Source organism: Kogia breviceps, chromosome 10, assembly GCF_026419965.1.
Source record: "Kogia breviceps isolate mKogBre1 chromosome 10, mKogBre1 haplotype 1, whole genome shotgun sequence".
NCBI lineage: Eukaryota > Metazoa > Chordata > Mammalia > Artiodactyla > Physeteridae > Kogia > Kogia breviceps.
In genome coordinates, this window is record NC_081319.1 from 4,124,845 (window position 1) to 4,150,169 (window position 25,325).

Sequence of the window (25,325 nt, forward strand, 5' to 3'; positions counted from 1 at the left end):
GATGACAAACGAGAGTTGACTCACAGGCCCCTGGAAGATTGGACGTCATCTTGAGTCTCGTCTTCATCTTATAGGGCCGATCTCCTGACCCCAGTCCTATTTCTACAAAGTAATTCTCTTTACGGGAGCTTGACCACAGGCTTTTCTTAACTGTTGCGTCCTGTCCTGGCAGAATACGTTTCCGTTGTGAGGGTTTTGTTTACGAAGTCTTTTTGCGTGTGGGACTCAGCAGGAGCCCCTGCTTGGGAAGTGAGCTGCCCTTGCCCGCAGAGCCCCACGCCAGCCCTGTGGATGCACAAGGCAGACCGGGAGTCCTGATACGGCACCCGTGGGAGGGCGGGAGGCCAGGTGAGGCTGGAGGCCTCTGCAGGCCTCACAAGTTTCCCTCTTGCTCTGTGGATGGTGTAACAGCGTCACCCACCACAGAGGCGGCAGTGAGAGGCAGGAGGAAGACTGACCGTAGGCCCAAGTTCTGCTGGATTTGGGTGGCCTTAGAGAGACTGAAATCTCCAAAACACTGTGCTCTTAGCCAAGAAGCTATTAGGGACACAGCAGCTAGGGAAGGGAACTCATTTATTGAGCACCTACTATGTGCTGGGCCCTGTGTCTCAATTCCATCCGTTTATTCAAACATTTCTTGAACATCTCCCGTGTACAAGGGTAACATTAGGTAGTGTGACTGCTATAAAGAAAAGTACAGGGCTTCCCTGGTGGCGCAGTGGTTGAGAGTCCGCCTGCCGATGCAGGGGACGTGGGTTCGTGCCCCGGTCCGGGAAGATCCCACGTGCCACGGAGCAGCTGGGCCCGTGAGCCATGGCCTCTGAGCCTGCGTGTCCGGAGCCTGCACTCCGCAACGGGAGAGACCACAGCAGTGAGAGGCCCGCGTACTGCAAAAAAAAAAAAGAAAAAAAAAGAAAAGTACAGCAAGAAACAGGGTTTGAGCAGAGGTTCTCACCCGAGGTGAGTTCTTGCCCCCCAGGGGACATTTGGCGATGTCTGGAGACACATTCAGTTGTCACAGCTTGGAGTGGGGCTACAGCTGTCACCCAGCGGCTAGAGGCCGTAGATGCTGTTAACAGTCCTGCAGCGAAAGCCGTGTGGCCCGAAATGTCAGTGGTGCCAAGGCTGAGAGAACCGCGGAGTGAGAGTGACTCTGGGAGTTCTCTGGGTCGGATGGTCATGGATGGCCACGCTGAGGATGGGAGTTTTGAGCAGAGACCTGAAAAAGTCAGAAAGTAAGAATGAGAAGACGATCCGGGCAAGAGCATTACAGGCGGAGAGAAGAGCAAACGCGAAGCCCGAGTTAAGAGTGCGTCAGCCCAGACGCCAGTGTGTGAGACCGGGTTGGTCAATCTCCACGTATTTCAGGTGAAAAAGCTGAGGCTCAGAGGTTGTGGTTTGCCAGCCGTGACACGATTACACGACGCTGGAGGCAGGACTGGTACTTAGGTGTGTGCTGGGTTCCACGGTCCGTTTGCTGCCCTCTGCCTCGACTGCTGCTATCAGAGGAGTGGCTCAGCCTCTGCTCTGCAGTTGAGGCCTTTCCCTACTTGACCCTGCAAATTATTTGTTCTTCTTCCATCCCTGGGCACCTGGTTCTGTTCCTCAGGGTAAAAAAAGCACAAGCATAATGATAGCAGTTAGTTGTGTCGTGTTTACCGTGTGCCAGACACTGTTCCAAGTGTGAGATGCAGATACGGATACAGTTACAGAGAGGTCTCTCTCTGTATATATACACACGCACTCATTTAACCTTCACAGTATGCATGTGTGTGAGATACCATTATCCTGCTGTGCCCATCTTACAGATAAGGAAACTGAGGTACAGAAAGGTTAAAGGACTTGTTTAACTAGCACAAGGGAGAAGCAGGATTTGAGCCCAGACTGCCTGGTTCCGGAGTCCGTGCTCTTAGCCACAGCCCCGCGCAGCTGCTCCCTCAACGGACAGTGCGTTTCTGGTCACCGGAGTAGATCATCGCATCTCAAGTTTAATAACACACAGGTTCAGCAGAGAGCGGCCTTCGGAGGTCACTTTACTCACGCATGGGGAGCTAAGGCCCGACCTCGGAAGGTGACTTCTGCAGGGTTGCACAGGAAGGTGGCAGGAGACCGGAAACCAGGAGCCACGCGTCCCGTCGGTGCCCTCTGCTCCGCGGCGGCTACCCCGCCCAGGCTCGCCTGCACAGGCCCAGTGTCTTTCCCCATCTGTCCTGTCATCGCCCCACGGTGTCTCTGCTCTTCCGGATCCGCCGCAGTGTGTCTGATATCCGGCAGGTTTGGGGCCACAAGGGGTGCTCGCGGCAGAAGGCCCGGGCCTCTGCCTCGCCGCCACTCATCCTTCCTGTTGATAGACAAAATCTCAGTCATTGTCGCTTCTCACAGGTGTGGAGGCTGGGGTTCAGATGGGTTATATGGCTCACCTTCTGAGCTTAACCAGGAGACTCAGTGCTTCCCAAATGGTATGAACATTCATTCATTCATTCATTCATTCACTCACTCACTCATTCTTTCCGTAACAAAAGAGGACCAACCCCAGGCCGGGCACTGTCCTGCAGAGGTGCACTTCCCGGTGCCTGCCTCCAGGGGCAGATGTCCTCGGTATCCTGAGAGGGGGCTGCCCAGAAAGGACAGCTAATCCAGCCTGTTCGGGGCGGGGATCAGGAGTGCTCCTTGGAGGAAGTGATGGCCGCCATGGCTAAGTCTCCAAGGATAACCGGGAGGTGGCCAGGCAGAGAAAGGAAGAGTACACGGAGGTGACAGCATGTAAAAAAGCAAAAAGAGAGAGCTCGCTTGGCACAGAGAACCACAGGTTGTTCAAAACCTGCTGGGCTGTGGGCAGAGTCAGCGTGGGTGTGAGGGCGGCTGCTCCGCGAGCATGCAGGCCGCAGCAGGCACTGGGCTGAGCAACTAGATGCCGATAACGTCCACATTACAGATGAGGCAGCCGAGGTGCGGCGAGGCTGCAGATCACACAGGTAGTGAGTGCCGGGGAGGCCTGAGAGGCCTGTGGAGTTCACCTCCGGCAGCATGACGGCCCTTTTATAAGCCTGACTGATGCTTGTGGAGCTGGGATTTCCCGTCTGCTGCCCGCACGGGTACCGTCCCTCCTGATGGCTCTGTTTCCTCCCACAGGTGGACGGACAGTCCAGAGCCCACGTCATAGCACAGGAACTGCTGTCTTCAGAGAAAGCGTGAGTCCCCAGGCAGCTGCCTGTGGCCTTGAGCTTGTTAACAGAACATCACCCCTCCCTGGCTTCTGCAGAATGAGAATTAATGCACACTCCAACCTCTTTCCCCCTGCAGATACGTGGAGATGCTCCAGCACCTACATCTGGTGAGTTAATCATTTTAATTGTCCAAAACTAATCGCCCTTTTACAAGGCTGTGATATAAGGGGCAGACAAGCAATGAGGAGACGGAGGTGCTTTCCACAAGCAGAGGCACCTGTTCACCGAAGCTTTTCAGGGAAGTCTGTCTCCTGCTTCATGTGCTTCAGGGGGCGAAGAGCACATTCTTTCCACGGAGCTACCCTCTGCCTGCGTGGAGGGTACATAGGGGACGTGCTGAGGTTTCTGGAAGGATGTTTGCGGTCTCCTCGACCCTCTCATTGAAGAAGACAGAAGGAGGACAGATGTAGTTCTGGGTCTTAGCTGTGTGTGCAAGTTCAGGTGTGTGGGGTGGGGGCATGCATGTGCGTGTGTGTGTGTGTGTACAGGTGTGTGCGCTCGTTGTATGTTTAGGTCTGTGTGGAGAAGGTGATGTGTTCGCACAAGGACCAGGCAGCTGGGGTATCAAGAGGCTTTCTCGGTCACCCTGGTATTGGGACGGTAACACCTGAGCTGGTGGAGTCGGGGGAATCCTCTGGATTTTCAGAGGAAAAGAGGCCAGACTGGGGACTGCGTGGATTTCTGGCACTGCCACCCTTCACAACCTGCCAGACTGCCTGGAAGGTCTCCCTATGCAGTCTGTTCAATTCAGTTCAGCGAACGGTTTTTGGACACTTGCTGTGTGACCAGAGCTGGGGATGGAAAGTCAGATCAGACAGGTCCCTTCTGCAGGGACAATCTGGCCAGCGAAGGAGACAGATTGGTGAATGAGTAATTATCCGGAGCCAAAGGGAGTGACTGACAACCTCAGGGAATCTAGGCAGGCTTCCCGGAGGGGGTGACTTTGGGGCTGAGTCATAAGGAAGGGCAAGGGAAGAGGATGCAGCAAAGATGTGGGAAGTGAGAGCATCTGTCCCATAAAGGCCCTCGTGACCGCTCCCTGATCGGCTGGGCTCTCTAAGCCATCTGCAGTCTCCTCGTAGGCTGGCACCTGATCCCGTGCTGCTTTGATTCGTCTTTGTGTCTTTCCAAGAATGTCAGAGCTGGGAATGTCCATCCTGAGCATTTTGTCGGTGGTGATGCAGAGGCCACTGCCCCCCGGTGACTGAGCCAGGAGGAAGCCCCGGGTCTCCTGACTCCTGATGCACTGCCATCCTATGTTAGTAACGTGTCCCCTCCGCCTTCGGAGCTGTTCGGGGCAGGGGCCTTCCTGCCGGCAGCAGAGCGCACCGGCACCAAGCCAGGTCTTTGGTCGAATCCTGCTGAGGTCCCTCTCGGTGACATCACCGTGGTGTCATGTTGCCATGTGAACAGAGGCACCCAGGTCCCTGGGAGAGGGGGGATAGAGCACTGCTCTGGCCCTGCACTCCCAGCCCCTCGCTTTTGCCCTTCAGGCTGAGAACTTTGTGTGGGTGATTAAACCCAAAAGCACTCAGGTGTGAAGCGCAGCCGCCCCAGCACAGCAGGAAGCATCACTCTCCCTTGTGTAATGCTTCTCACTTGCTTCTGAGCTGGCAGCTTGACAGAGGGGCTGCGCCTTTTTGTTTTATGACTTTGTTAAGAGGGTTCTAACTGGGAAACTTCCCTCTCTGTTTGCACTGCTTCCTGCCAGTTGGAAAGATGCTGAAGCCGCTGGTAATCCATAATAATATCCTGAGGAGGGGAAAAAAAGAGCCCATAAAAAAAAAAAAATCACAACTCAGAAGCTAGTTGTGGGAAATTGTGACCTGGAGCTACATTGTGATGTTAGTGTTTATGGGTTTAGAAGTGGCAGATACGCCCCAATGTGACTCCAAGTCCTAGCCAGGGACACTGGTCCAAAGGAGACCACAGACTTTGGGACGTTCTCCACCGCTCCCCTCCCTGGGTCTGTGTCTGACTGCTAAGGTTGGCAGGTACTCTCAGAATTTCTCTGCGGAGATCCGCTGCTTTTGAAATCCCAAGGCTGCCTGGTGGTGGGAAGGGCCAAACTGTGCGTTTCAAACCTCCCCAGCTAGAACAGTCCTCGACTCCATCTCTGGCCTTCTGTGTTAGCGATTCAACTTTGTGTTTGTCAAATGGTAGATAGCGCTACCTCAGGGATTAATAAAATTTCTGGTCATCCAGAAGTGAATTCTCATGGTCAAGATCTTGTTTCTCGACAGCCTATTAACTAAGAATGGATTTTACATATTTTAAACACTTGTGAAAAAAAGGCAAAGAAGAGTATCTGACTGAGACCATATGTGGCTGACAAAGCCTGAAATATTTATCATGTCTTTACAGGAAATTTTGCTGACTTCTGGTTTAAAGACTTGCTCTGTCCTTTCATGAACCCAGTCATAAATGTATTCGTCCACCTGCCCACCTGTGTGTATGATCAGTCTCTCACCCACTCATCTGTCCTTCCATCTGTCCATGCCCCTCATGATATGTCCATCCACCCATCCAGCCAGCCAGTCATTCATCAAACTCCCCGTCCACCCATCCATCCATCCGTCCATCCATCCGTCCATCCATCCATCCGTCCGTCTGTCCATCCATCCATCCGTCCGTCCATCCATCCGTCCGTCCGTCCATCCATCCATCCATCCATCCATCCACCCGTCCGTCTGTCCATCCATCCATCCGTCCATCCATCCATCCACCCGTCCGTCTGTCCGTCCATCCATCCGTCCATCCATCCATCCATCCACCCGTCCGTCTGTCCATCCATCCATCCGTCCATCCATCCGTCCATCCATCCACCCGTCCGTCCGTCCATCCATCCATCCATCCATCCATCTGACTTACCCGCTCCTTCTGGATGAAACGTCACGGGATGTTTGTAACACCATAGACAGTGAGATAGGCCTTGGATCCCCAAAGAGGGAAAAGGCCCTCAACCTGCCCTTGATTAGGTCTCCTTTTTCTGTTGAGGGAAAGGTTGGAGGTGGGGAGGAGAACTCTATATGTGGACGGTCGTGCTACTCTGTGGTAAGTATAATTTGTGCAAAAGTCTGCACAAGCATGGGGGGCAGAGAGGCTTATTCCCCTTTGGGGTATCCAGGACACTTGGCAGAAGAGATGCCACTGACATAGACTTTGAGCGAGCCACCAGGCCAAGGTGGTGGAGGAGGGCAGGTCGTCAGCATAAGAACACTCACAGGCCTAAAGGAACGTGATATGTGTGGAGAACAGGGCACCATCACACGTCGTTAGAACATGGATACGTTTGGAAAGGCAGGTTTCCAAGTGGGTCAAGTGATGGGTCCAAAACCAAGGTTAGGACCAAACTGAGATGTACCTAAAATGCCAAGCTAGAAACCTCCTGTTTTTCCTTGCATATAATGAGTCGTGGGAGATTTTAAACTGATGTGGCCCCTAGACACCTTTAAGTCTCTGTTTTCTCATCTGAAACAAATCCCTCTCCTAGTGTAACCGAAAGTGGGGTCTGGCTGCCCGCCACTCAAAAGCCAGTAAAGAGGCCACGCTGATGGAAAGGCAAGTTTGCTTTATTTTGGATGCTGGCAACCGGGGTGGGAGTGTGGCAAAGTGCGGGCGCCTATCCAAAGGCCGACTCCCCACCACCGACAGTCGGGGGCAGGAGCTTTTACAGACAGACGGAGGGGGCTCCAGGCGGAGGCAGCACAGGCAGCTGTGACCGTCTCATTGAAATTGGTCTTCAGTGGTCTGACCAGCGTCATCTCGATTGTTTTCGGTACAGTTCATCTTCAGTTCCAGGTTCGGTTTGTTTCCATTTCTTTGGGCCAGTTCTCGGAATTGTGGCAGCTGATGTCATGGCTCCAGCCTGGTCATCACGTCGCTCACTTCTTCCACCTGATGGGCGTTGTAGTATCTGTAAGACAGCTCACAGGATATGGCTCAGGATATTATCTATAGCCCTTAAGGAGGAGCTAAAGGTCCTTGACTATGTTTAATGACTAAACTATTATTATTTGGTCTCCTTTGACCGTTTTCCTTTGTTTCTGCATTTTCTCATTTCTCTGATGAAACTTATTCTTTGGCCAGAATTTTTCCACAGACAAAATGCAGACTGGGGACATGGGGTAGGGGGCGGGCAGGGACCATAGGGTCCTGCTCCGTTTCCCTAGCGGTTGCAGAAAATTCCTACCACGGGTCCCTCCTTTGGGCCGAAGCATTGTAGGCCCTGCACGTGTGCCAGTCTGCTGAGTGGGAGAGGTGACTCTGGAATCCGTCACCGTCTGAGACCCCAGGAGGAGGTCCCCCACTCAAGAGGCCCTGTGCGATCTGATCCTCATCCACGCCTGCGCCCTCTCCTCTGACCACTTTCTCCTCCCCGCGCCCCGGCCTCACTGGCCTTCCTGCTGTCCTCCAGGTGCTACAGACGCAGTCATGCTGCGTGGGTTTCGCACTTGTCCTTTCCTCCACTGGCGTGTCCTGCCCCTGCTCTTCTCACAGCCAAGTTCTTTGTTCTCATCCCGGTCTCAGTTCAAGTGTCACCTTCTCAAAGAAGTGGTGCCCAAAACCTAGTGGCGTAAAACAACCACGTTATGACGTTCACAGATTTTCCGGGCCAGGAATTCGGACAGGGCAAGGTGGGGAGAGTGTGTCTGTGCTCCATGATGTCTGGAGAAGACTAAAATCAAGGAGTGACTTGATGGCCAGGGGCTGGAATCAACCAGAGGTGCCTTCACACCGACGGCTGCTGCTCGGTGCTGGCTATTGTCTGGGACCTCAGCCGGGCTGGTGGCCAGAACACTTACTGGTAGTCTCTCTGCATGGGCAGGTTTTGGCTTCCTCACAGCATGGTGGTTCGATTCCAAGAGTGAGTGTCCCAAGAGGGAGCCAGGAGGAAGTACGTGACATTTTTATGATGTAGCCTTGGACAAAGCCGGGTCATAAAAGGAGCACCACCACTACCACACTCTGTTAGCCGAGGCGGTCACAAAAGTCCGCCTTCGCTCAAGGGGAGGGAGCCTAGTCTTCACCGTTCAGTGGGAGGAGTATCATGAATACAGGATGGCTGCCGTATTCTAGCCATCACATCTGTGTCCCAGGCAGGAAGAAGGAAATGGGGGGAATCAAAAGGTTATGCTCCTGGCTGAGTTCGTCTACTTGAGACCAATTTCCTGAAAGCCTCGCTGGACAACTTCTGCTTTCATCTCATTGGGCACTCCTAGTTGCAGGGGAAGCTGGGTCAACTGGGAGTCATTGGGTCAAAGTTGGGTTCAAGTCAGCGGCTGTATTTCTTGTGTGTTTATTCTGGGGCCCAGTCTGAAGGTACAGCAGGTACCCGGGGGAGACTGTTCCCAGGGTGATGGAGGGAGAGCAAGTAGGAACACCAGAGGGCTCCTAAGATTCACGCTCACAACTGGCGCATGGTCGCTTTTTCCCTTTGCTCCTTAGACAGAGCAAGTGTCGTGGCCGGGCCCAGAGGCAAGGGACGGGGATGTGCCCTCCCCCGCGATGAGGCCGTGGCAAGGGTGGGGATGCAGGGAGGGCGAGGAACCACAGCTCTCCTGTCTTCTGTGCTCCCTCCTGCTTCATTTTCTTTTCTTTACTGCACCTTTTACTATCTAAAATGATCGAATTTATCTGTTTGTTTACTTGTCACGTTGTGTTTTTCTTTTCATTCAGTTTCACATACTTTCTAATTCCCTTTGTGCTTTCTTCGTTGACCCGTGGGTTATTTAAAATTATTTAGTGTCCAAATATTTGTGAATTTCCCAAGTTTCCTTCTGCTTCTGATTTCTAATTCCGTTGTGGTTGGAGAATGTGCTTTGTATGGTTTCAGCCCTTTTAAATTTACTGAGACTTGTCTTATGGCCTGACATATAGTACATCCTGGAGAATGTTCCGTGTGTACTTGAGAAGGATGTGTGCGCGGGTGTTTTGTAGAGGTCACTGAGGTCAGGGTGATGGTAGTGCTTTTCGAGTCTTCTGCACCCTGTGATTCTCTGTCTCGTTTTCCATCCGTCCCCGAGAGTGGGATATTGGAAGTCTCCAACTGTGAGTGTTGAGTCCTCCATCTCTCCCTTCCGTTCTGTCTGCTTCGCTTCGTGCATTGCGGGGCTGTTTTTAGGTGTTTGCTTATTGTCTGCCTCTCTCACTAAACTTGGAGCTGCTTGAGGGCCAAGCGCTTGTCAGATCTCGTGCCCAGTGGTCTGTGGTGCCTGGGATGCTGTCGGCGCTCAGCAAATGCCTGATGAATAAATGATGGCAGGGTCAGTTCTTCCAACAATCTTAGCATTTCTTCAATCAAAAATATTTCCTGAGAACTTCCTGTGGGGTGGGTATGGGGGACTTATGGAGGAATGACAAGCTGGAGGGCCCTGCCCTCCAGGAACTGACAGTCCAGGAGGGAAGCGGGCATGAAGGAAACAATATTAATACCGTGGTGGGGGGCACCCAAAGGCTGCGGGGGCTCAGGGAAGGTACCCGCCCCAGGCGTCTGGGGGTCCAGGAAGGATTCCCAGAGGAAACACGTCTAAGCTGAGACTTGAAGGATGGGGATGAGTTAGCTGGGTGGGGAGCAGTGAGGAAGGTTTGCACCTGGCAAAGGGATCGGCATGTACAAAGGCCCAGAGGTCAGTTGGAAAATGGTGTGATTGGGAACGGAAAGAAGTTCAGCCTGGCTGGAGCATTGGGAGTGATAGGGCGGTGAGCACCGAGGCAGCACAGCCGGGGCAGAGCCCGGAGAGCCCGCGAGGCGTGCTTGGGGTTCGGGTTTATCCGCTGAAGGTCCGTGGGAGGCCGTTGGGTGATTCTAGCAAGAGTGAGGGTGGGCTCCGGTGCTGCAGGCAGATTTGAGGACTGTGTGCATGGGACTGATGGGCCATCGAGTGCGGGAGGGGGAGGGCAGGCTCCAGGCTGACGCCAGGTTTCTGGCTTGCTGACTTGCTAAGACAGCAAGTGCTGTAGGGGGTCAGGCTAGGCTTGGGGGCAGATGATGGGTTAAGTCGGGGGAGGGAGGCTTGGGGAAGGACGTGCTAGTGGTCAGCTGGTTGCGGGATGTGCACCAGAAGCGGTCAGGTGTAGAGAAGTGAACCGAAGCTGCAGGAGAGGCTCAGATTTCCCCGAGGGAGGGTGCAGTGTCAGGAGAGGGCTCTCGGGGACCCTGGGAGGAAGGAGGTGCCCTGGAGGCGGTGAGCCTGCCGATTGGCAGGCTTTTATGCAGGGGTGAAAGGACTTTGGGAGGGGCATTAGGCGGACACGGTAGAGAAGGGCAGGGAGAGGCTCACGGATCCTCCCTGGGCCCCTCCCGCTGACAGCACCGCCCGCTCTTCTCAGCGGTGGTGACCGCCGGAAAGGGTGGCGGGGCGTAAGGAGCACCCCAGGACGCAGCCCGACTTCTCAGACTTCTCAGAGAAAGAGGAGAGTCATTCAGAAGCCCTCCCTTAAATCAGCACGTAGGAGTTTAATTTGGCTGCAGCCTCGGTGCTGACATGACTGGGGCAAACACAGGATCTAGAGGGACTTCTCAGCGACTTTCTGAGTTTATTTAACGAAATTGGTGTGCTGTCAGTTTGCCCCCCCCCCCCAGTCCCCTCTTTCCTCACCCAGCCATAGAGCATTTGTTGAGCTCCTATACGTGCTTAGCAATTTACATACATTAGCTCATTTAGTCGCACATAGTTTGTGCTCAGTAAATATTTCTCACATGGTTGGATGGGTCCAGAACTGAGTCCCAGAGAAGGTGAGTGACTTACCCAAAGTCACACAGCCAGTGAGAAGTGGAGCCAGGGCTGTTTGACTCCAGAGCCCTGAGAAGGGGGAGGAGACAAGTAAACGTGGAACAGTCCAGTGAGGTGGCAAGGAGCCTGAGGAGGGAGGAGTCAGTGTGAGTGGGAGGAATGAAGTCAAGGAAGGCTTCCTGGAAGAGGAGGTGTTGAGATGGACATGGATGGACAGGAAGTAGAAGCAGGCCTGTTGGCAGGTAGGAGCCACAGAAACAAGTGCACAGAGGGGAGGGCTTGGGGAGTGTAGGGTGTACAGGAAGAGTCTGGAGAGCTGGTCTCAGGCAGAGCCTGAATGCCAGGATGCATCGTGTTTCAAAAAGGAGACGTAGGAATTTGGGAGCCCTGAGGACTGCAGCAGGGCAGATGTAGTGAGGGAGTTGTAGGGGAGGTTGGTGTGGTGGGTTTGGTGGGAGGGGGCGATGCTGTGAGACCACAAGTTTAACCCAGACTAAGCCCCCAGACGGCCTCATGCTAGGGAAGTTGATGTATAGCCAGAAAGATTTTCTGTTTTTCAGGGGCAGGAACGAGGTTGTCTCTTACTTATTTTTGCAGCCCCTGCCCATTAAGAAATAATTTTTAATCAAGTTGGTGGGGGTTGGGGGGGTTCTGTTTCTCAGTCTTTGCGGGACTTTTCCAGGGCAGAGAGAGCACATTGATCTTTGGGAGAAGCAGAGAGAAGCAGATTTTAGTTGCGTGTGAGAAAATGTGCTCGCTTTCCCCCGGAAGTTCCAGGGGGGTCGGTGAGCTCCCCACTTTGGGAGGTCTGACTGTGGTAGCTGTTGAGGGCATCTCAGCAGAGGAGTTTCCTGTGCTAGGCGTGTGGCTCTTCCCTCTGTATTTTCATTCAGTTCAGGAAAAGACATTGCTGTGTGACCTTGGAAAGTCTCTTTCTCCTTGATGCCTCACCCTGAGATGGCTGATGGGGACTCAGACATTTTTAGCCATGGAAGCTTGTTTTCAGAGGAATTTCACTCAGAATGCCAGTAGGAAGAGTGGATGAAAGCGGAGGCACTTCTGTTCAGAGGCAGGTGGAGGCCAAAGGCGGCTCTGACTCCACCTTCCTTGGCCCTGGGTCTCCACGGAGTACAGTGTGTGAAAGACTCATCTGTATCAGTGGTCCTCAAAGTGTGGTCCCCGAACCAGCAGCACCTGCGAACTTGTGGGAAATGCACAGTCTTAGATCCCCCATCAGACCTGCTAAGTCAGAAACTCTGGGGGTGGGGCCTGGCCAGCTGTGTTTTCAGAACCCTCCAGGCAGTACCAACATCTAAGACACAAAGATAGGTGATCCTGTATGTTCCCTCAGCACAGGCCCGGCAGCTTTAAAAAATATGGATGCTTGGGTTCCACCCTTAAGAGATTTGTGTTTAATTGGTCTGGAGTGCGGCCTGGTCATCGGAGTGGAAACGCTCTCTAGGTGATTGCAATTTGCACCTGAAACTGAGAACCTAGTGGGAAAGTAGCAAACATCCATTCAGCACAGTTGTGAACAAAGCCGGGCCAATCCGAGGGTGAAACAAAAAATGAGTAGACGCAATCTGCTGTCCGCTTAATTGGAGGGAAGATAACAGAAACATGCAGAGCAGGTAAATAGCCTGACAATGCAAAATCTTGTAAAGCCATTACTTTTCAGGCTGGGATACATGTTACACTGCCCCAGGTATACAGTAGGTGCCTGGGGAATAGTTGAGGCCACGGGATAAACATGGCACATTTATTAAGAGCCTCCGCTTTGCTCTAGATGCGAAATTTTAAATAAATTAAATTGGATATATTTTGGAGAATAATGTAAAATATGCATTCGTTTTTAAGCTAAAATAGGAGACTTCAGAGGCATTCTGAGATCGGGGTGGCTCCCTTCAGGCTGTGACCCCGGATTTCTGGAGGCCCTAGGACACTTGAGAGTCCCTTAGACTGATTGCTGAAGTAACCCAGGAAGGCCTCATGATGGAGGTGGCGTTTGGAAGCAGCTTTGTGTAACCGAAACTAACACAGTATCGTGAAGCAATTATACTCCAATAAAGGTCTATTAAAGAAAGAAAGAAAGATGAGCAAGATATGGATCAGATGCTGAAGGCACAGAACAAACACACAGAGGCTGGGAACGAGGATTCTTATAAAGCAGCAGTTCTCAAAGTGTGGCCCCGGGTCCAGCAGCAGCAGCAGCAGCAGCGACATCAGGGAACGTGGAAGAAATGTAACTCATCCAACCCCACGCCCGACCCGCTGAATGGAGACTCCGGGGCTGGGGCCCAGCAAGTTGGGTTTGAATAAGCCCGGCGGGAGATTTGGAGGCACACTCTGCTTGGAGCCCCACTGGTGTAAAGGAATGAGCGTCAGCTGCAGAGGCCAGCGCGGCCAGCTCCTGGAGGGCCGTCAGCGACCGGCCAAGCAGACTAACTTGGCTGTGAGGGCAGGAGAGGCCGCGAGGGGTTTGGAGGAGCGCGAAAGCATGGGGAGCACTTGCGTGTCCTCACCCTCCCAGGGGCCTCAGGGAACCGTTTTGCTTTTTAAAACAATGTCTTGTAACTTACCTGCAGGTAAGTGCACACGTCTCGAGGGTGGGGCTCAAATTTTTTTTTTTTTTTTTTTTTGCGGTATACGGGCCTCTCACCGTTGTGGCCTCTCCCGTCGTGGCCTCTCCCGTCGCGGAGCACAGGCTCCAGACGCACAGGCTCAGCGGCCATGGCTCACGGGCTTAGTTGCTCCGTGGCATGTGGGATCTTCCCGGACCAGGGCACGAACCCGTGTCTCCTGCATCGGCAGGCGGACTCTCAACCACTGCACCACCAGGGAAGCCCAAGGGGCTCAAATTTTTAATAGGCGCCTGTGTGCGCACACTTGTAACCACCACCCGGGTAGACCATCCCCATCATCCCGGAAGGTACCTTGTGCCCCGCCCTAGTCGACGTCACCCCCCCCAGAGGGTACCGCGATTTTACTTTCCATCACATTCGGTTGGTTTAGCCTGTTCCCGAACCTCATCTGAATGGGATCGTGAATTGTGTATTCCTTTTGTCTCTGGCTTTTTTAGCTCAACGGAATGTGAGATACATCCCCGTTTTCGGTGTATCAGTGTTCTTTCATATGGACCTCTCACAGTTGGTCTGTCTGTCCTCCTGTTAAAAGATCGTTTGGGTTATTTCCAGTTGAGGCTGTTATGAAGCTGCTATGAATGTTCTAGGGAACTCATTTCTCCTCACTATTTACCTAGGAGTAGAATTGTCGGGCCTTAGGGTGAGCATAGATCTGGCTTTATTAGAAGCGGCCAAATAGGTTTGTAGCGTGGTCGGGGCAGTATATACCCCGGCTCCCGATGTGTGTGGCACTGGCGCTGTCTCCGCGCGCTGGCCGGCGTACCCGCACGGTCAGTCCTCACGGCCATCCCGCTGAGCCTGTCGTGGTTTCTCGTGCGGTCCCAATGTGCGTTTCCCTGATGATTAATGAAATTGAGTGTCTTTCCTCTGTTTACTAGCCATTTGGAAACCCCCTTCTGAAAAATGTCCCTAGGCTTATTTTTTGATTGGGTTGTCTGTCTCTTTCTTTTTGATTTGTAGGAGTTATTTCAGTATCCTGGACACAAGTCCATGTTCGGATATGTGTACTGTGAATAGTCTCCCAGTCTGTGGCTTCCCTGTTCAGTTTTTTTCAACAGCTTAATTCAGATGTAAATCTCATAACCATACAATTCATCCGTTTAAAGCATAAAATGCAATGTTTTTGAATATGTTCAGAGTTATACAGTCATCACCACAGTCAGTTTTAGCACATTCTTAGCAGCCCAAAGAAACTCCATACCCCTGAGTTACCACCCCCCTCAGCCCTAGGCGCCCACCAGTCCAGTTCTGTCCCTGTAGATTTGCCTATTCTGGACATCTTCTATAGACGGAATCGTACAATTTTTGGTCTTTTGACACTGGCTTCTGTCATCTACCGTAATGTTTTCAAGGTTCATGCATGTTGGAGCGTGTGTCATTGACTCATTCCTTCTCATGGCTAAGTAAAATTTCATTGAGCGGATATACCACATTTTTGTTTATCCGTTCGTCAGTTGATGGACATTGGGGTTCTTTCCACTTTTTGACTGTTATGAAAATGCTGCTGTGAACGTCCGTGTACAAACTCCTGCATGAACACCTTTTCCATTCTCTCGGGTATATACTTCGGCGTGTATGCTGGATCATATGGTAACCTTTGTTTAACCTTCTGAGGAACTGCCAGTCTGTTTTCCAAAGTTAGCCGCATCATTTTACATTCCCACCATTGTAGTGTGATGGTTCCAATTTCTCCACTTCCTTGCAGCGCTTGTTGTTATATGTCTTTTTAATTATAACCGTCCTGGTGGGTGCAAAATGGTATCTCATCGTGACTTGGATTTTTCATTTCCCTGACGACTAATGAGGTTAGGCATCCTTTCATGTGCTTCTTGGTCATTTGTATATGTTGTTTGGAGAAATGTCTTTTCCAATCCTTTGCCCGTCTTTCAATAGGTTGTCTTTTTATTGTAATTCCGTATACAAGTCCCTTATCGGATACACGATTTGCAGATATATCCTCCTATTCTGTAGGTTGTCTTTTCACCCTCTTGATAGTATCCTTTGAAGCATAAAAGTTTTAAATTTTGATGAACTCTAATTGATCTATTTTTTCTCTCATTGCTTGTGCTTTTGGTGTCATAGTTAAGAAAGTTTTGCCTAGCCCCAAATCACAGAGATTTACTCTCATTTTTTTAAGAGTTTTATAATATTAGCTCTTTTTTTAAAAGACTTTTTTGATGTGGACCATTTTTAAAGTCTTTATTAAATTTGTTACAATACTGCTTGTTTTATGTTTTTTGGCCACAAGGCATGTGGGATCTTAGCTCTCCGATCAGGGATCGAACCCACACCCCCTGTACTGGAAGGCGTAGTCTTAATAGCTGGACCTCCAGAGAAGTCCCTTATAGTATTAGCTCTTACCTTTAATCTTTGATTTTGAGTGAATTTTTGTGTACAATCTAAAGAAGGAATCCAAATTCATTCTTTTGCGTATGGATATTCAAATATCTCAGCACCATTTGTTGAAAAGATTATTTTTCCATTGAATTTTCTTGGCACCCTTGTCAAAAAACAATTGACCATAAATGTGAGGGTTTATTTCTGGATTCTCAGTTTCTATTCCATTAATATAAATGTCTGTCCTTCCATCATTACCACACAGTCTTGATTCTGGTAGCCACATAGGAAGTTTTGAAATCAGGAAGTGTGAGTGTTCCAACTTTGTTCTTTTTTTAAGGTTGTTTGGGCTATTGCATCTCCATATGAATTTTAGGGTCAGCTTGTCAATTTCTGTAAAAAAGGCAGCTTGGGTCTTGATGGGGGTTGATGTGAATCTGTCTTTCAGCTCGGGAGTGCTGACCTGTTAACAATATTAAGTTGTGAACATGCGACACCTTTCCATTTACCTAGGTCTTCTTTAGTTTCTTTCAATGATGTTTTGTTGTTTTCAGAGTACATGTTCTTTGCCTCTTTTGTTAAATTTATTCCTAAGCATTTTATTCTTTCTCATCTTATTTACTTTTAAAATTATTCTTAGCCTTTTATTTTAAAATAATTCAAGGGACTTCCCTGGTGGCCCACTGATTAAGGTTCTGTGTCTTTCCGCCGCAGGGGGCACCGGTTCAATCCCTGGTTGGGGAACTGAGATCCCGCATGCCTCGTGGTATGGCATAAAATAAAATGAAATGAAAAGCAAAATCTATAGAAGAGTAACAAGATTAGGAGTAGTACACAGAGCAACCAAATTCCATTTATCCATATTCATCTCCTAACGTGAAGTCCAATTTAATAGTTTTTTTCTGTACGGTCAGTACTTTTTGTATACGGTTTAAAAAGTCTCTGCGTGCCCCACAGAAACATGTTCAGGGTTCCGAAGTATCCTCTGGTGCTTGGCCAGGCCAGACGAAGCCATGTGCCCTGGACAGCTCACGGCCTCTGCCAGGGCACAGTTGTGACGTAGGCGGGTCAAGGTGGATGTCGGTGTACGTTTGGCCTCATGGGATTCCAGTCAGTCCACTTGACTTCTGGCAGCGCCATCAGTGTTTTGACCACTTGCAAGGAGCGGGACATTCTGGCCACCCACTAACTGTTCAGCCCAGAGAATGGAGGTGCCATGTCACCCAGAAAATGCGATGAGTGGTTTGGAGAAGGGGAAAGGAGCCAGGGGACCAGGCCCCCTGAATGTGAGATCCCTGCATCCACTGCAGGCAGGTCCAGAGCAGGGTCCTGGGAACCCCGTGAGCTCCCAGGAGGCTCATCGGGGCTCCAGAGGCAGAGGCCGTCCTTGCCTCGCTGCCAGGCTGCCCCAGGGTCTCTGAGGTTGGGCAGAGCCCTGGCCAGGATTCTGGAGATCTGAGCTCCAGTCTCCCTCCTTGACCTGAGCAAGTCACCCACGTGTCTGGGCCAGTCATAAAAGGAGGAGTTGGCGTGGAGCAGCTGCAAGAGCTAGGGTTCTGGAGTCAGGCTGAGTTGGGCTCAGATCTCGCCATCTGGGGGCCTTGGGAGAGTTACTTAATCCTTCTGGGCCTGATTCCCTTATGGGTAAAATGGAAATAATAATAATGCAAGCGTTCAGTAACCATCGGCGTTGCTGTTCGTTGAGCGCCTTCCCTGGGCTGGGTGCTTGGGGCACAGAGATAAGTACCACCCAGTCTAGGGGAGAAGCAAGGCCCAGAAACGAATCTTCCTAAAACATGGCAGAAGGAGGTCTGCACAAACCCTGTGCAGAAGGTACGTGTGTCCCCATTTAGCAGAGGGGGAGATTGAGGTCCATGGTGATGGAGTGACTGGCCCCAGGTCACATGGAGGCAACCGTCTAGATAGACAAGGGCTCGTCCTCGTTCTCTAGAGCCCTCGAAGGTTGGGGCAGGAACTCCACACAGCGCTGGGGAGGCGCGTATGTGAGAGGGTAGACCGAGCCAGGAAGGCCTCCGGTGCCCCGGGGGGTGGGCTGGACCCTGCAAGCGTGGGGACCAGTCACTTCGTACTCTTTACTGACTCTGGTCCGTGCACTCTCTCCCACGATGGCACCATTGGGTCCTGGCCTCTCCTCTGTTCCGGACGACTGGAATGGCCTTCTCACTGGTTTCCCACTCTAGCCATCTCCAGTTTGTTCTCCCAACAAAGTGAACTTTTAAAGACAGATAACCTGGTCACTTTGCTCCCCTGCTTAGCACCTTCAGTTATTCCCCACCACCCCAGGATGAAACCCAAGTCCCTTAAGAAGCCTGCTGCAGGGCCCTTTGAGGTGGGTCCTGTCTGACCCTCCAGCATCATCATGCTCCAGTCCTGCATGCAGCGTGCGCGTGTGCACACACACGTGCACACACCCACTGCACGCAAACCACACCCAACTCAGTTCCTCCTCCACCTCAGGGCCTTTGCACGTGCTGTCCCCACACTCCCCCTCCTGTCTCAGTGTGGGCGTTGCCTGCCTGGAGCTCAGCCGGGTCTCCTTCCCGTGGTCTGCACAGCCCCTGTGCTTTTCCCATCACAGCAGTTACACCCCTGTGTTGACGTCATCGTTTTGCTCACTGCTTTTCCCCTAGATTGCAAACTCTTTCTCTCCCGTTCCCACTGTCCCCTCAGGGCTTGGGGCAGAGCAGGCGCTCGGGATATTTGTTGAGCGATAAGGAGATGAGGACCACGGATCCTCTACCCCCTTCCTCTCTCTGTGGTGGCTGCCAGGCCCCCAGGTGCGGTGATGGCAGAAGCCGTTCAGGGAGCACTGGATGGGGCGGCGGGCCCTCGCGCTTCCAGCCGATGCGAGTTGGCAGAACGGATGTCTGTACGATTCCGATTGTGATCCAGTTCAAGGAATGAGTCATGCTGTTGGTGGCCGTCCTGCCCGTTGGGACTGAGTCAATTGAGTGAGAATTAATTACAGATGAGAAACCAGCTTGCAAAGCCATTAATATTTAAGCTCCCTGGAGTGTGATGCAAATGCAACCATCAGCCTTGTCTTTGCTTGTCCTTCGCGAGCTCCACTCCCTCTCCCTCTCCACCCGCTTCTGTGTACTTTGGTCTGCGTATCAGGGTGACCCTTTTCGGGTCTTGGCTCCCCCGTGACTCATTCTCCTTTTCTGGTAAATAAGGGCGCTGCAGTGCATCCATCAGCAAGTATTATAAAACACCTCTGTGTGGCATGCTTTGCTGGACTTCAGAAGCATGGGAGGAAACCAACAGATGTGGCCCTGCTCTGAAGATGTCATATCTAAAATTGAACCATTGGTGCCGCAGGAATAGTGCTTTATAGTTTACAAAGCAGTTTCAAACATCAGGATGAGCCCCTCCGGAGCCTCACTTTGTATATACTTGGTGGTACTGTTATCCCCATTTTCCAGGTGAGGAAACTGAGGCTCAGATAGGTTGACAGCTTGCCTGGGATCACTTCTGGGGTAGCTGGGCTGGAACCTGGCCCTGAGCTGCTAAGGGGGTGCGTTAAAGTCCTCTGTCCACCAGCTGCCAGGCAGGAGGGGTTATCAGCTTCATCAAGCACGTTTTCTCTCTGTGGGATGCCATGGCTGAGAAGATCCTGCAGGGCTGGAGACTGGGTCCTAGTGAACACAGAGGCTCCAAAGGGAGGAGTGGGTGGGAGGGGGCCCTCCCGTGGGCCCTCCCGTGCCAGGTCAACAGAGAAACCTCCCCTCCAGGTTCAGGATGACCCCCTAGTGTCCCAGAGCCAGCTGTGGGCAGGAATACGCATTCAGTAGCACCACCTGCTGGCTGCCGTCCCCATCTAGCGTCCCTCTCACTGTCATTCATGCTTTCTCCACCCTCCTAAACTTGCTCTCAGGAAAGGCTCTGGTAGCTCAGGTACAGTGCGATTTGGCTTCTGATTATGGCTCAAGCGTGTGGCCTCCACTTAAGGACACACATTCTCTCCACCCAGTTTCCGACCTGAGTGATGGGGCTGGCGAGGGCCGGCCTCAGGCAGGACCAACTCATCCCCCCTCCTTGGGACCGCAAGCCAGGGTGGCCGCCCTCCCCGTGTCCCCCCTCCCCGTGTCCCCCCTGCCATTCCCGGACGCAGGACGGGGCGAGGTGTTGAGGAAGTGGGGCCCTTTGTAACCTCCGCATCTGCTGCCCTTCCTGGAGCACAGTGGCCTCTTTACAGATGTTCCGGGGCAGCCAGAGAGTCTCCCCGGGTCTCTGGCCCGCCCGTTCTCTGTCTCGCTCTCTCCATCAGCACCCCTCCCTCTGCTTTCTTGGCTCTCTTCGTTCCCTCTCCTCCTCTGCCTCCATCTCTGCCCCATCCACCTCCCTGCGTCTCAGGCACTTTCCCTTTTCAGAGCTCCACGTAGAGAAGCTTTTCCAACAGTAAAAACCGTTCAGCAGTGGGATTAACCGTCTTGCCCGTAATGAGTTCCCCATCAGGGAGGCAGCTGAACGAGGCAGGGTGGCCATCCTTCCTGAATGTTGACAAGGTGACTTCACCTTCTGGATTTGGGCTGGAGCGTGGTTGCTGATGCTGAGATTCACCTGATGTGAATTGCTTCAGGATTCAAGGTGGTTTCAGGATAGTCTGTGTATTTAAAACCATAGTGCTGGGCTTCATGTAAGAGCATGTGTATTTGAAGATCAGACATTTTTGTTGTGAGAAAGAAGTCCTATATTCTTTGTAATCTTCGTGTTTATTAAATTTACTTTAATTTTTTAAAAATATTTATTTGGTTGCACTGGGTCTTAGTCGTGGCAGGCAGGCTCCTTAACTGCAGCTCTTGGGCTCCTTAGTTGCGGCTCGCCAGCTCCTTAGTCGTAACATGTGACCTCCTGAGTTGTGGCAGGTGGGCTTCTTAGTTGCAGCTTGCAGCCTCCTTAGTTGCAGCACGTGGGCTCCTTAGTTGTGGCATGCAAAGTCTTAGTTGCGGCATGCATGTGGGATCTCGTTCCCTGAGCAGGGATCGAACCCAGGCCTCCTGCATTGGGAACGCAGAGTCTCATCCACTGCGCCACCAGGGGACTCCCTAAATTTACTTTAATTGTTCAAGTACATAATCATGATACAGAACTTTTAGAAAACAGAGGCAAGAAAGGAAAATAATCCTCCCTAATTTCATACCCCTGACACTGTAATTGTTTACGTTTCATTCCCTTTCAGCTTTTTCCTTTATTCATTTTTTATCCAGCTGTGTTAGGGTGGGAAGACAGCTTTGTACCCCTTCCTGATTTAGCACTACGCGTGAATGTTTCTACGTAATCATCATCTTCACCATTTTTACACTAGGGAGCAGATGCCTATAGTTTCTTTAGACTTGGTTTTGAAGGAACAGCCCACGAACCTCTTCAGAGATGGATAATTGTAAATCAAGAGCTGTATATTTCTTCAGAGAAGGAATTACCCAACTTCTTACCCATCTTGTAAAAGAAGAGTGTGCGCCCAGGTTCCCACGAGGAAGGGGAGGAAAGAGCGTGCTTTAAACCCACTCCGTACTGGGAGCTGTGGGGGGCTCTTTGGGCATCAGTTACCTGTGATCACCAGGTGCGTGTCGTCACCCCCACTTCACAGGATCTGAGACACTGGTGTGAGGTCCCGTCAGTACGTACCCGGGGCTCCAAAGCCGCGGAGGAGCTGCCTGGGGGACTGTGCTCAGCCCCGTCGACTCACGCATAACAGGCCTCTCGGGGTTTCAGGATTTCCATGGAGCTGTCATCGTGGCCTTGGATGAGATGGACCAAGAGGGCAAGGACACGTTGGCCAGAGAAGAGCTGCGACGTGGCCTGCGTGAGCTCCCACCCATCCGCGACCTTCACCAGGGGATCCTGGAGGAGCTGGAGGAGAGGCTGTCACAGTGGTGAGTGGCCCCGGACCCCCACCCCCACCTCGTTGCCATGGGGAATCGAGGAGGTGGGGCAAAAACCCCACCATGTGAAATGGTGTCTCCGTTTGACTGGTGGGGAAGCGGAGACACGGAGGTGGTAGGTCGTTCACCCAAAGGAAAACAACCGTGGCAGAGTCGACCTGGGATCCCCACCGGGGATGCCCCGTCCAACACCGTGTGGTCACAAGGCTGAGCTCTCGCTGTCCTGTGCGCCCCTCCCTGGCTGCAGGGAGAGCCGGCAGAAGGTGGCTGATGTCTTCCTGGCCCGGGAGCAGGAGTTTGAGCACCACGCCGCTCACATCCAGCAGTTTGATAGGTACCTGAGTCTGCTGGGTGAGAACTGCCTCCATGCCCCCCGGCTAGCAGCTGCCGTCCGAGAATTCGAGGTGGGTCGTCGGTAGCGCAAGAACCCGCTCTAAGGATGCAGGGGTGGCGGTGGGCGTGGAAGGGCTTAATGCAAATCAGTGGGGCTTCTTAGTGGGGCAGACGGGCAGACCTGGGGGTGGGGAGGAGAGGGTGACCCAGCAGGAGGGAAAAGCGAGAACATCCCCTCCTGGGCCATCGATGACAACTCCATGAGCATCAGCCGTGGGGAGAGTTTTAGTAGCTGTTTCCCTGTCCAGGAGAGAAGCGCAAGGCCAGCTGGGGACCTGAGCCACTGGAGTGACCAACAAATGACCACCGGCTGGGGAACCAGTTACTGGGCAGCAAAATCGGGGACTTTCTTCTACCACTAGCGTTAGATGCAAAGCAGGGTCTGGGAGCGACGCCTAACTGGGTGTAGCATAGTCTGTGAGCCTGAAAGAATGACCTGTCAGAGTGGGGCGGTGCTAATCTGGCAGGACACCCTGGCGGAGGGGAACCTGGTTTTGGGGGGATGCTCAGCCTGGCCAGGAGAAGGCGTGGAGGGAACACGTGTGGATGGGCTCGTGTGGGACGCCGTAGGCCCAGAGACCCCAGGCAGGGGTCTCTGATGGAGCTTTGTTCCCCTGTCTCTTGGGAGCAGCAGAGTCAGCAAGGAGGTGGCCAGAACGTGAAGCACCGGCTGCTGAGGGTGGTTCAGCGCCTGTTCCAGTACCAAGTGCTCCTCACAGGTGGGCCCCACGGGAGGTCAAGGTGCACCGAGCTGGTGCGGGGAGGGGAAGCACCTGCAGAGGGGTGAGGGAGGCCTGGCAAGCTTTGCAATGAGACCTCCCCTCCCACTGCAGCAGGAAGGGGTGGGAGGGAGGATGCCGTCACCCCCTGCGGAGGTGCCAGGCCCAGCCACCACCTTCCCCCCGGCTGAGCTTTGGACCTCCTGCTGCCATGTGGAAACTTGCCCGAGTGGCCACCTGCTACGTCTCCCTTAAGCCTCTCCCGCCCTAACACACAGGAACTCACACCTTCCCCTGGGTCTCATTTCCCTAAAGCTGTCTTATCACCAAAGCCCTCTTGAATCAGCGGATGTTTCCCCCTTGGACCTGCGGGCCCTCTCTGTGGCTTTGCCGCTGACCACTTCCTGCTTCTCGAAGCCCTTTCCTCCTGGGGCTTCTGTGGTAGACTCTCTCCCTGCCTCCCTCTGACCGTTCCCTCTCCATCTCTGCTGGCCACTCTCCACGGCCCCGTAAATGTCAGTGATTCTTGGGGCTCTGCCCCAGGTCCTCGTTTCTTCCCTCTGTACAAACTTCCCCCAGGAATGTCATCCCCTCCCCTACCTCTGCCTGCCGGAAACACCCTTACCTCTGTTCTGAGCAACTGCCTTCTAAATGGACAGAGACCCCTGGCTCAGGAGTCTGGTGGGGGAGATGGAACTACACACATAGAGATAGGTGTGTAACCTCAGGGACCAACCAGGCTGTAAGAAAAGACATTAGGGCCACAGGAGATGGAGGATTTATTCATCGAATTCAACCGGTATTTATTAAGCACCTACTATGTACCAGGCTCTGTGCTAGATGCTGGAAAGGTAGAAGTGAATTAAACAGTCAGACTCTGTGATGCTGTGGAGCTTATACTCGAACAAACAAATAAGGAAATAAAAGTATAATATGTCCGTGATAAGAGCTTTACAGAAAAATAAAGCAGATTAAGGACATTCAGGGGAACAGGGATGCTGTATTAGATCCATCCCTCAGGGAAGACCTGTCTGAGGAGGTAACATTGAACAGAGATATCAGTGAAGTGAGGACATGAGCGATATGAAGATCTGGAAGAAGAGAGTACCAGATGGAGGAAATAGTGAGTGCAAAGGCCCTGGGGTCTGAGCAAGCTTGGCATGTTCAAGAAATAGCAAGAATGCCTACATTGCCCCACTAAACAAGAGGCATGGAGAGGTAGCTGGAGCAAGACCAGCCTGTGTCGAGCCTTACGGGTGTAAATGTGTTAAGGATCTGACACATCCCACTCTACCATGTTGGTGGTCACATCTGTCCCGCCCAGCCGACTGTGCGCTTCCTTGGCGCAGCACAGTGCCAGGCACACGGCAGGTGCTGAACAGATATTTGTGGAACGCGTGAATGAATGACTAGCGGTGGTGGGCGTGATGCTGGTGGTGACTGGGGGGGCCCAGTTTTGTGCCAGTGTGTTCTTGTGATGGGCTGACAGAAGGGAGGGTGGGCACACCTCATTCGTCTGGAAGTCTCATTCCGTCTCTGGAGGCAGAGGGGCTCCTGTTGTGGACACGAGGGGCTGGCCTCACCAGGGCAAACTGACTCCTGGCTCTTGTTCTGTCTGCAGACTATTTAAATAACCTTTGCCCGGACTCGGCTGAGTACGATAACACGCAGGGTAAGTCCGGTGTCGACCCAGAGGAAGGGGATACATTCCTGTTTTGGTCCCTCTCCCCAGCTCTGGACTCTACACCAGATCCCAGGCACACAACACAGACCCCTCCCACCAGCTGGGTGTGCAGGGGACGTGAGGCCTCCGGGGCTGCCAAGAGACTCCGCTTCACCTCAACCATGGGGACCCCCTGGGATGGGCTGACGTCCAGTCAGAGGAGGAGAAGGAGGTGACCAGAATTCAGTGATAGGAGGTAGTGCCAGGTCTAAAAATCTCACCCAGACTCCCTGTTTCCTCCCAGTTCTGTGTGGCTGTCCCTGCATACGACCTGCCGGGGCAGTCCCTATTTTAACATATTCTAGTTACAGCCAAGGCCACTGAGGCACGGGGCGGTCACGTGACTGTCAAGGTCACTTAGGCGGTAGTGGCCAAGCTGGGCTTGGGCCAGTGACCTGAGGCGGCCACGGGAAGAATTGGTGCCACCCATACACAAGGCCCTGCAGGGGGACCTGCGTGGGGAGAGGCGATGAGGTGGCAGCTAGCCCGACCCACCCCAGGAGGCCCAGCGCTCGGCTCTGCTTCTTTCTGTAGGTGCGCTGACCCTCATCTCCAAGGTCACAGACCGCGCCAACGACAGCATGGAGCAAGGGGTAAGTCCGGCCCTGGGCAGCTTCCACTGGGTGCAGCTTCCAGGAGCTC

General features: G+C 52.7%; 1 protein-coding gene across 3 annotated transcripts in view; it reads left to right on the forward strand.

Annotated features, from left to right (window-relative positions):
• The window catches only part of FGD5 (FYVE, RhoGEF and PH domain containing 5), a 117,900-nt gene that overhangs the window by 63,673 nt on the left and 28,902 nt on the right, over positions 1 to 25,325 (forward strand). For 2 of the 3 annotated variants that reach the window (XR_010842461.1, XM_059076853.2), the window contains exons 4-10: positions 3,133 to 3,191; positions 3,304 to 3,334; positions 21,679 to 21,839; positions 22,096 to 22,252; positions 22,873 to 22,960; positions 24,582 to 24,632; positions 25,218 to 25,276. Coding sequence is in view for 2 of the 3 variants with exons in the window: in XM_059076853.2 (XP_058932836.1) it covers positions 3,133 to 3,191; positions 3,304 to 3,334; positions 21,679 to 21,839; positions 22,096 to 22,252; positions 22,873 to 22,960; positions 24,582 to 24,632; positions 25,218 to 25,276 (606 nt within the window). In the remaining variant the exon portion in view is untranslated. The remainder of the gene's footprint in view (positions 1 to 3,132; positions 3,192 to 3,303; positions 3,335 to 21,678; positions 21,840 to 22,095; positions 22,253 to 22,872; positions 22,961 to 24,581; positions 24,633 to 25,217; positions 25,277 to 25,325) is intronic. The other variant, XM_067043408.1, reaches the window with a different exon arrangement.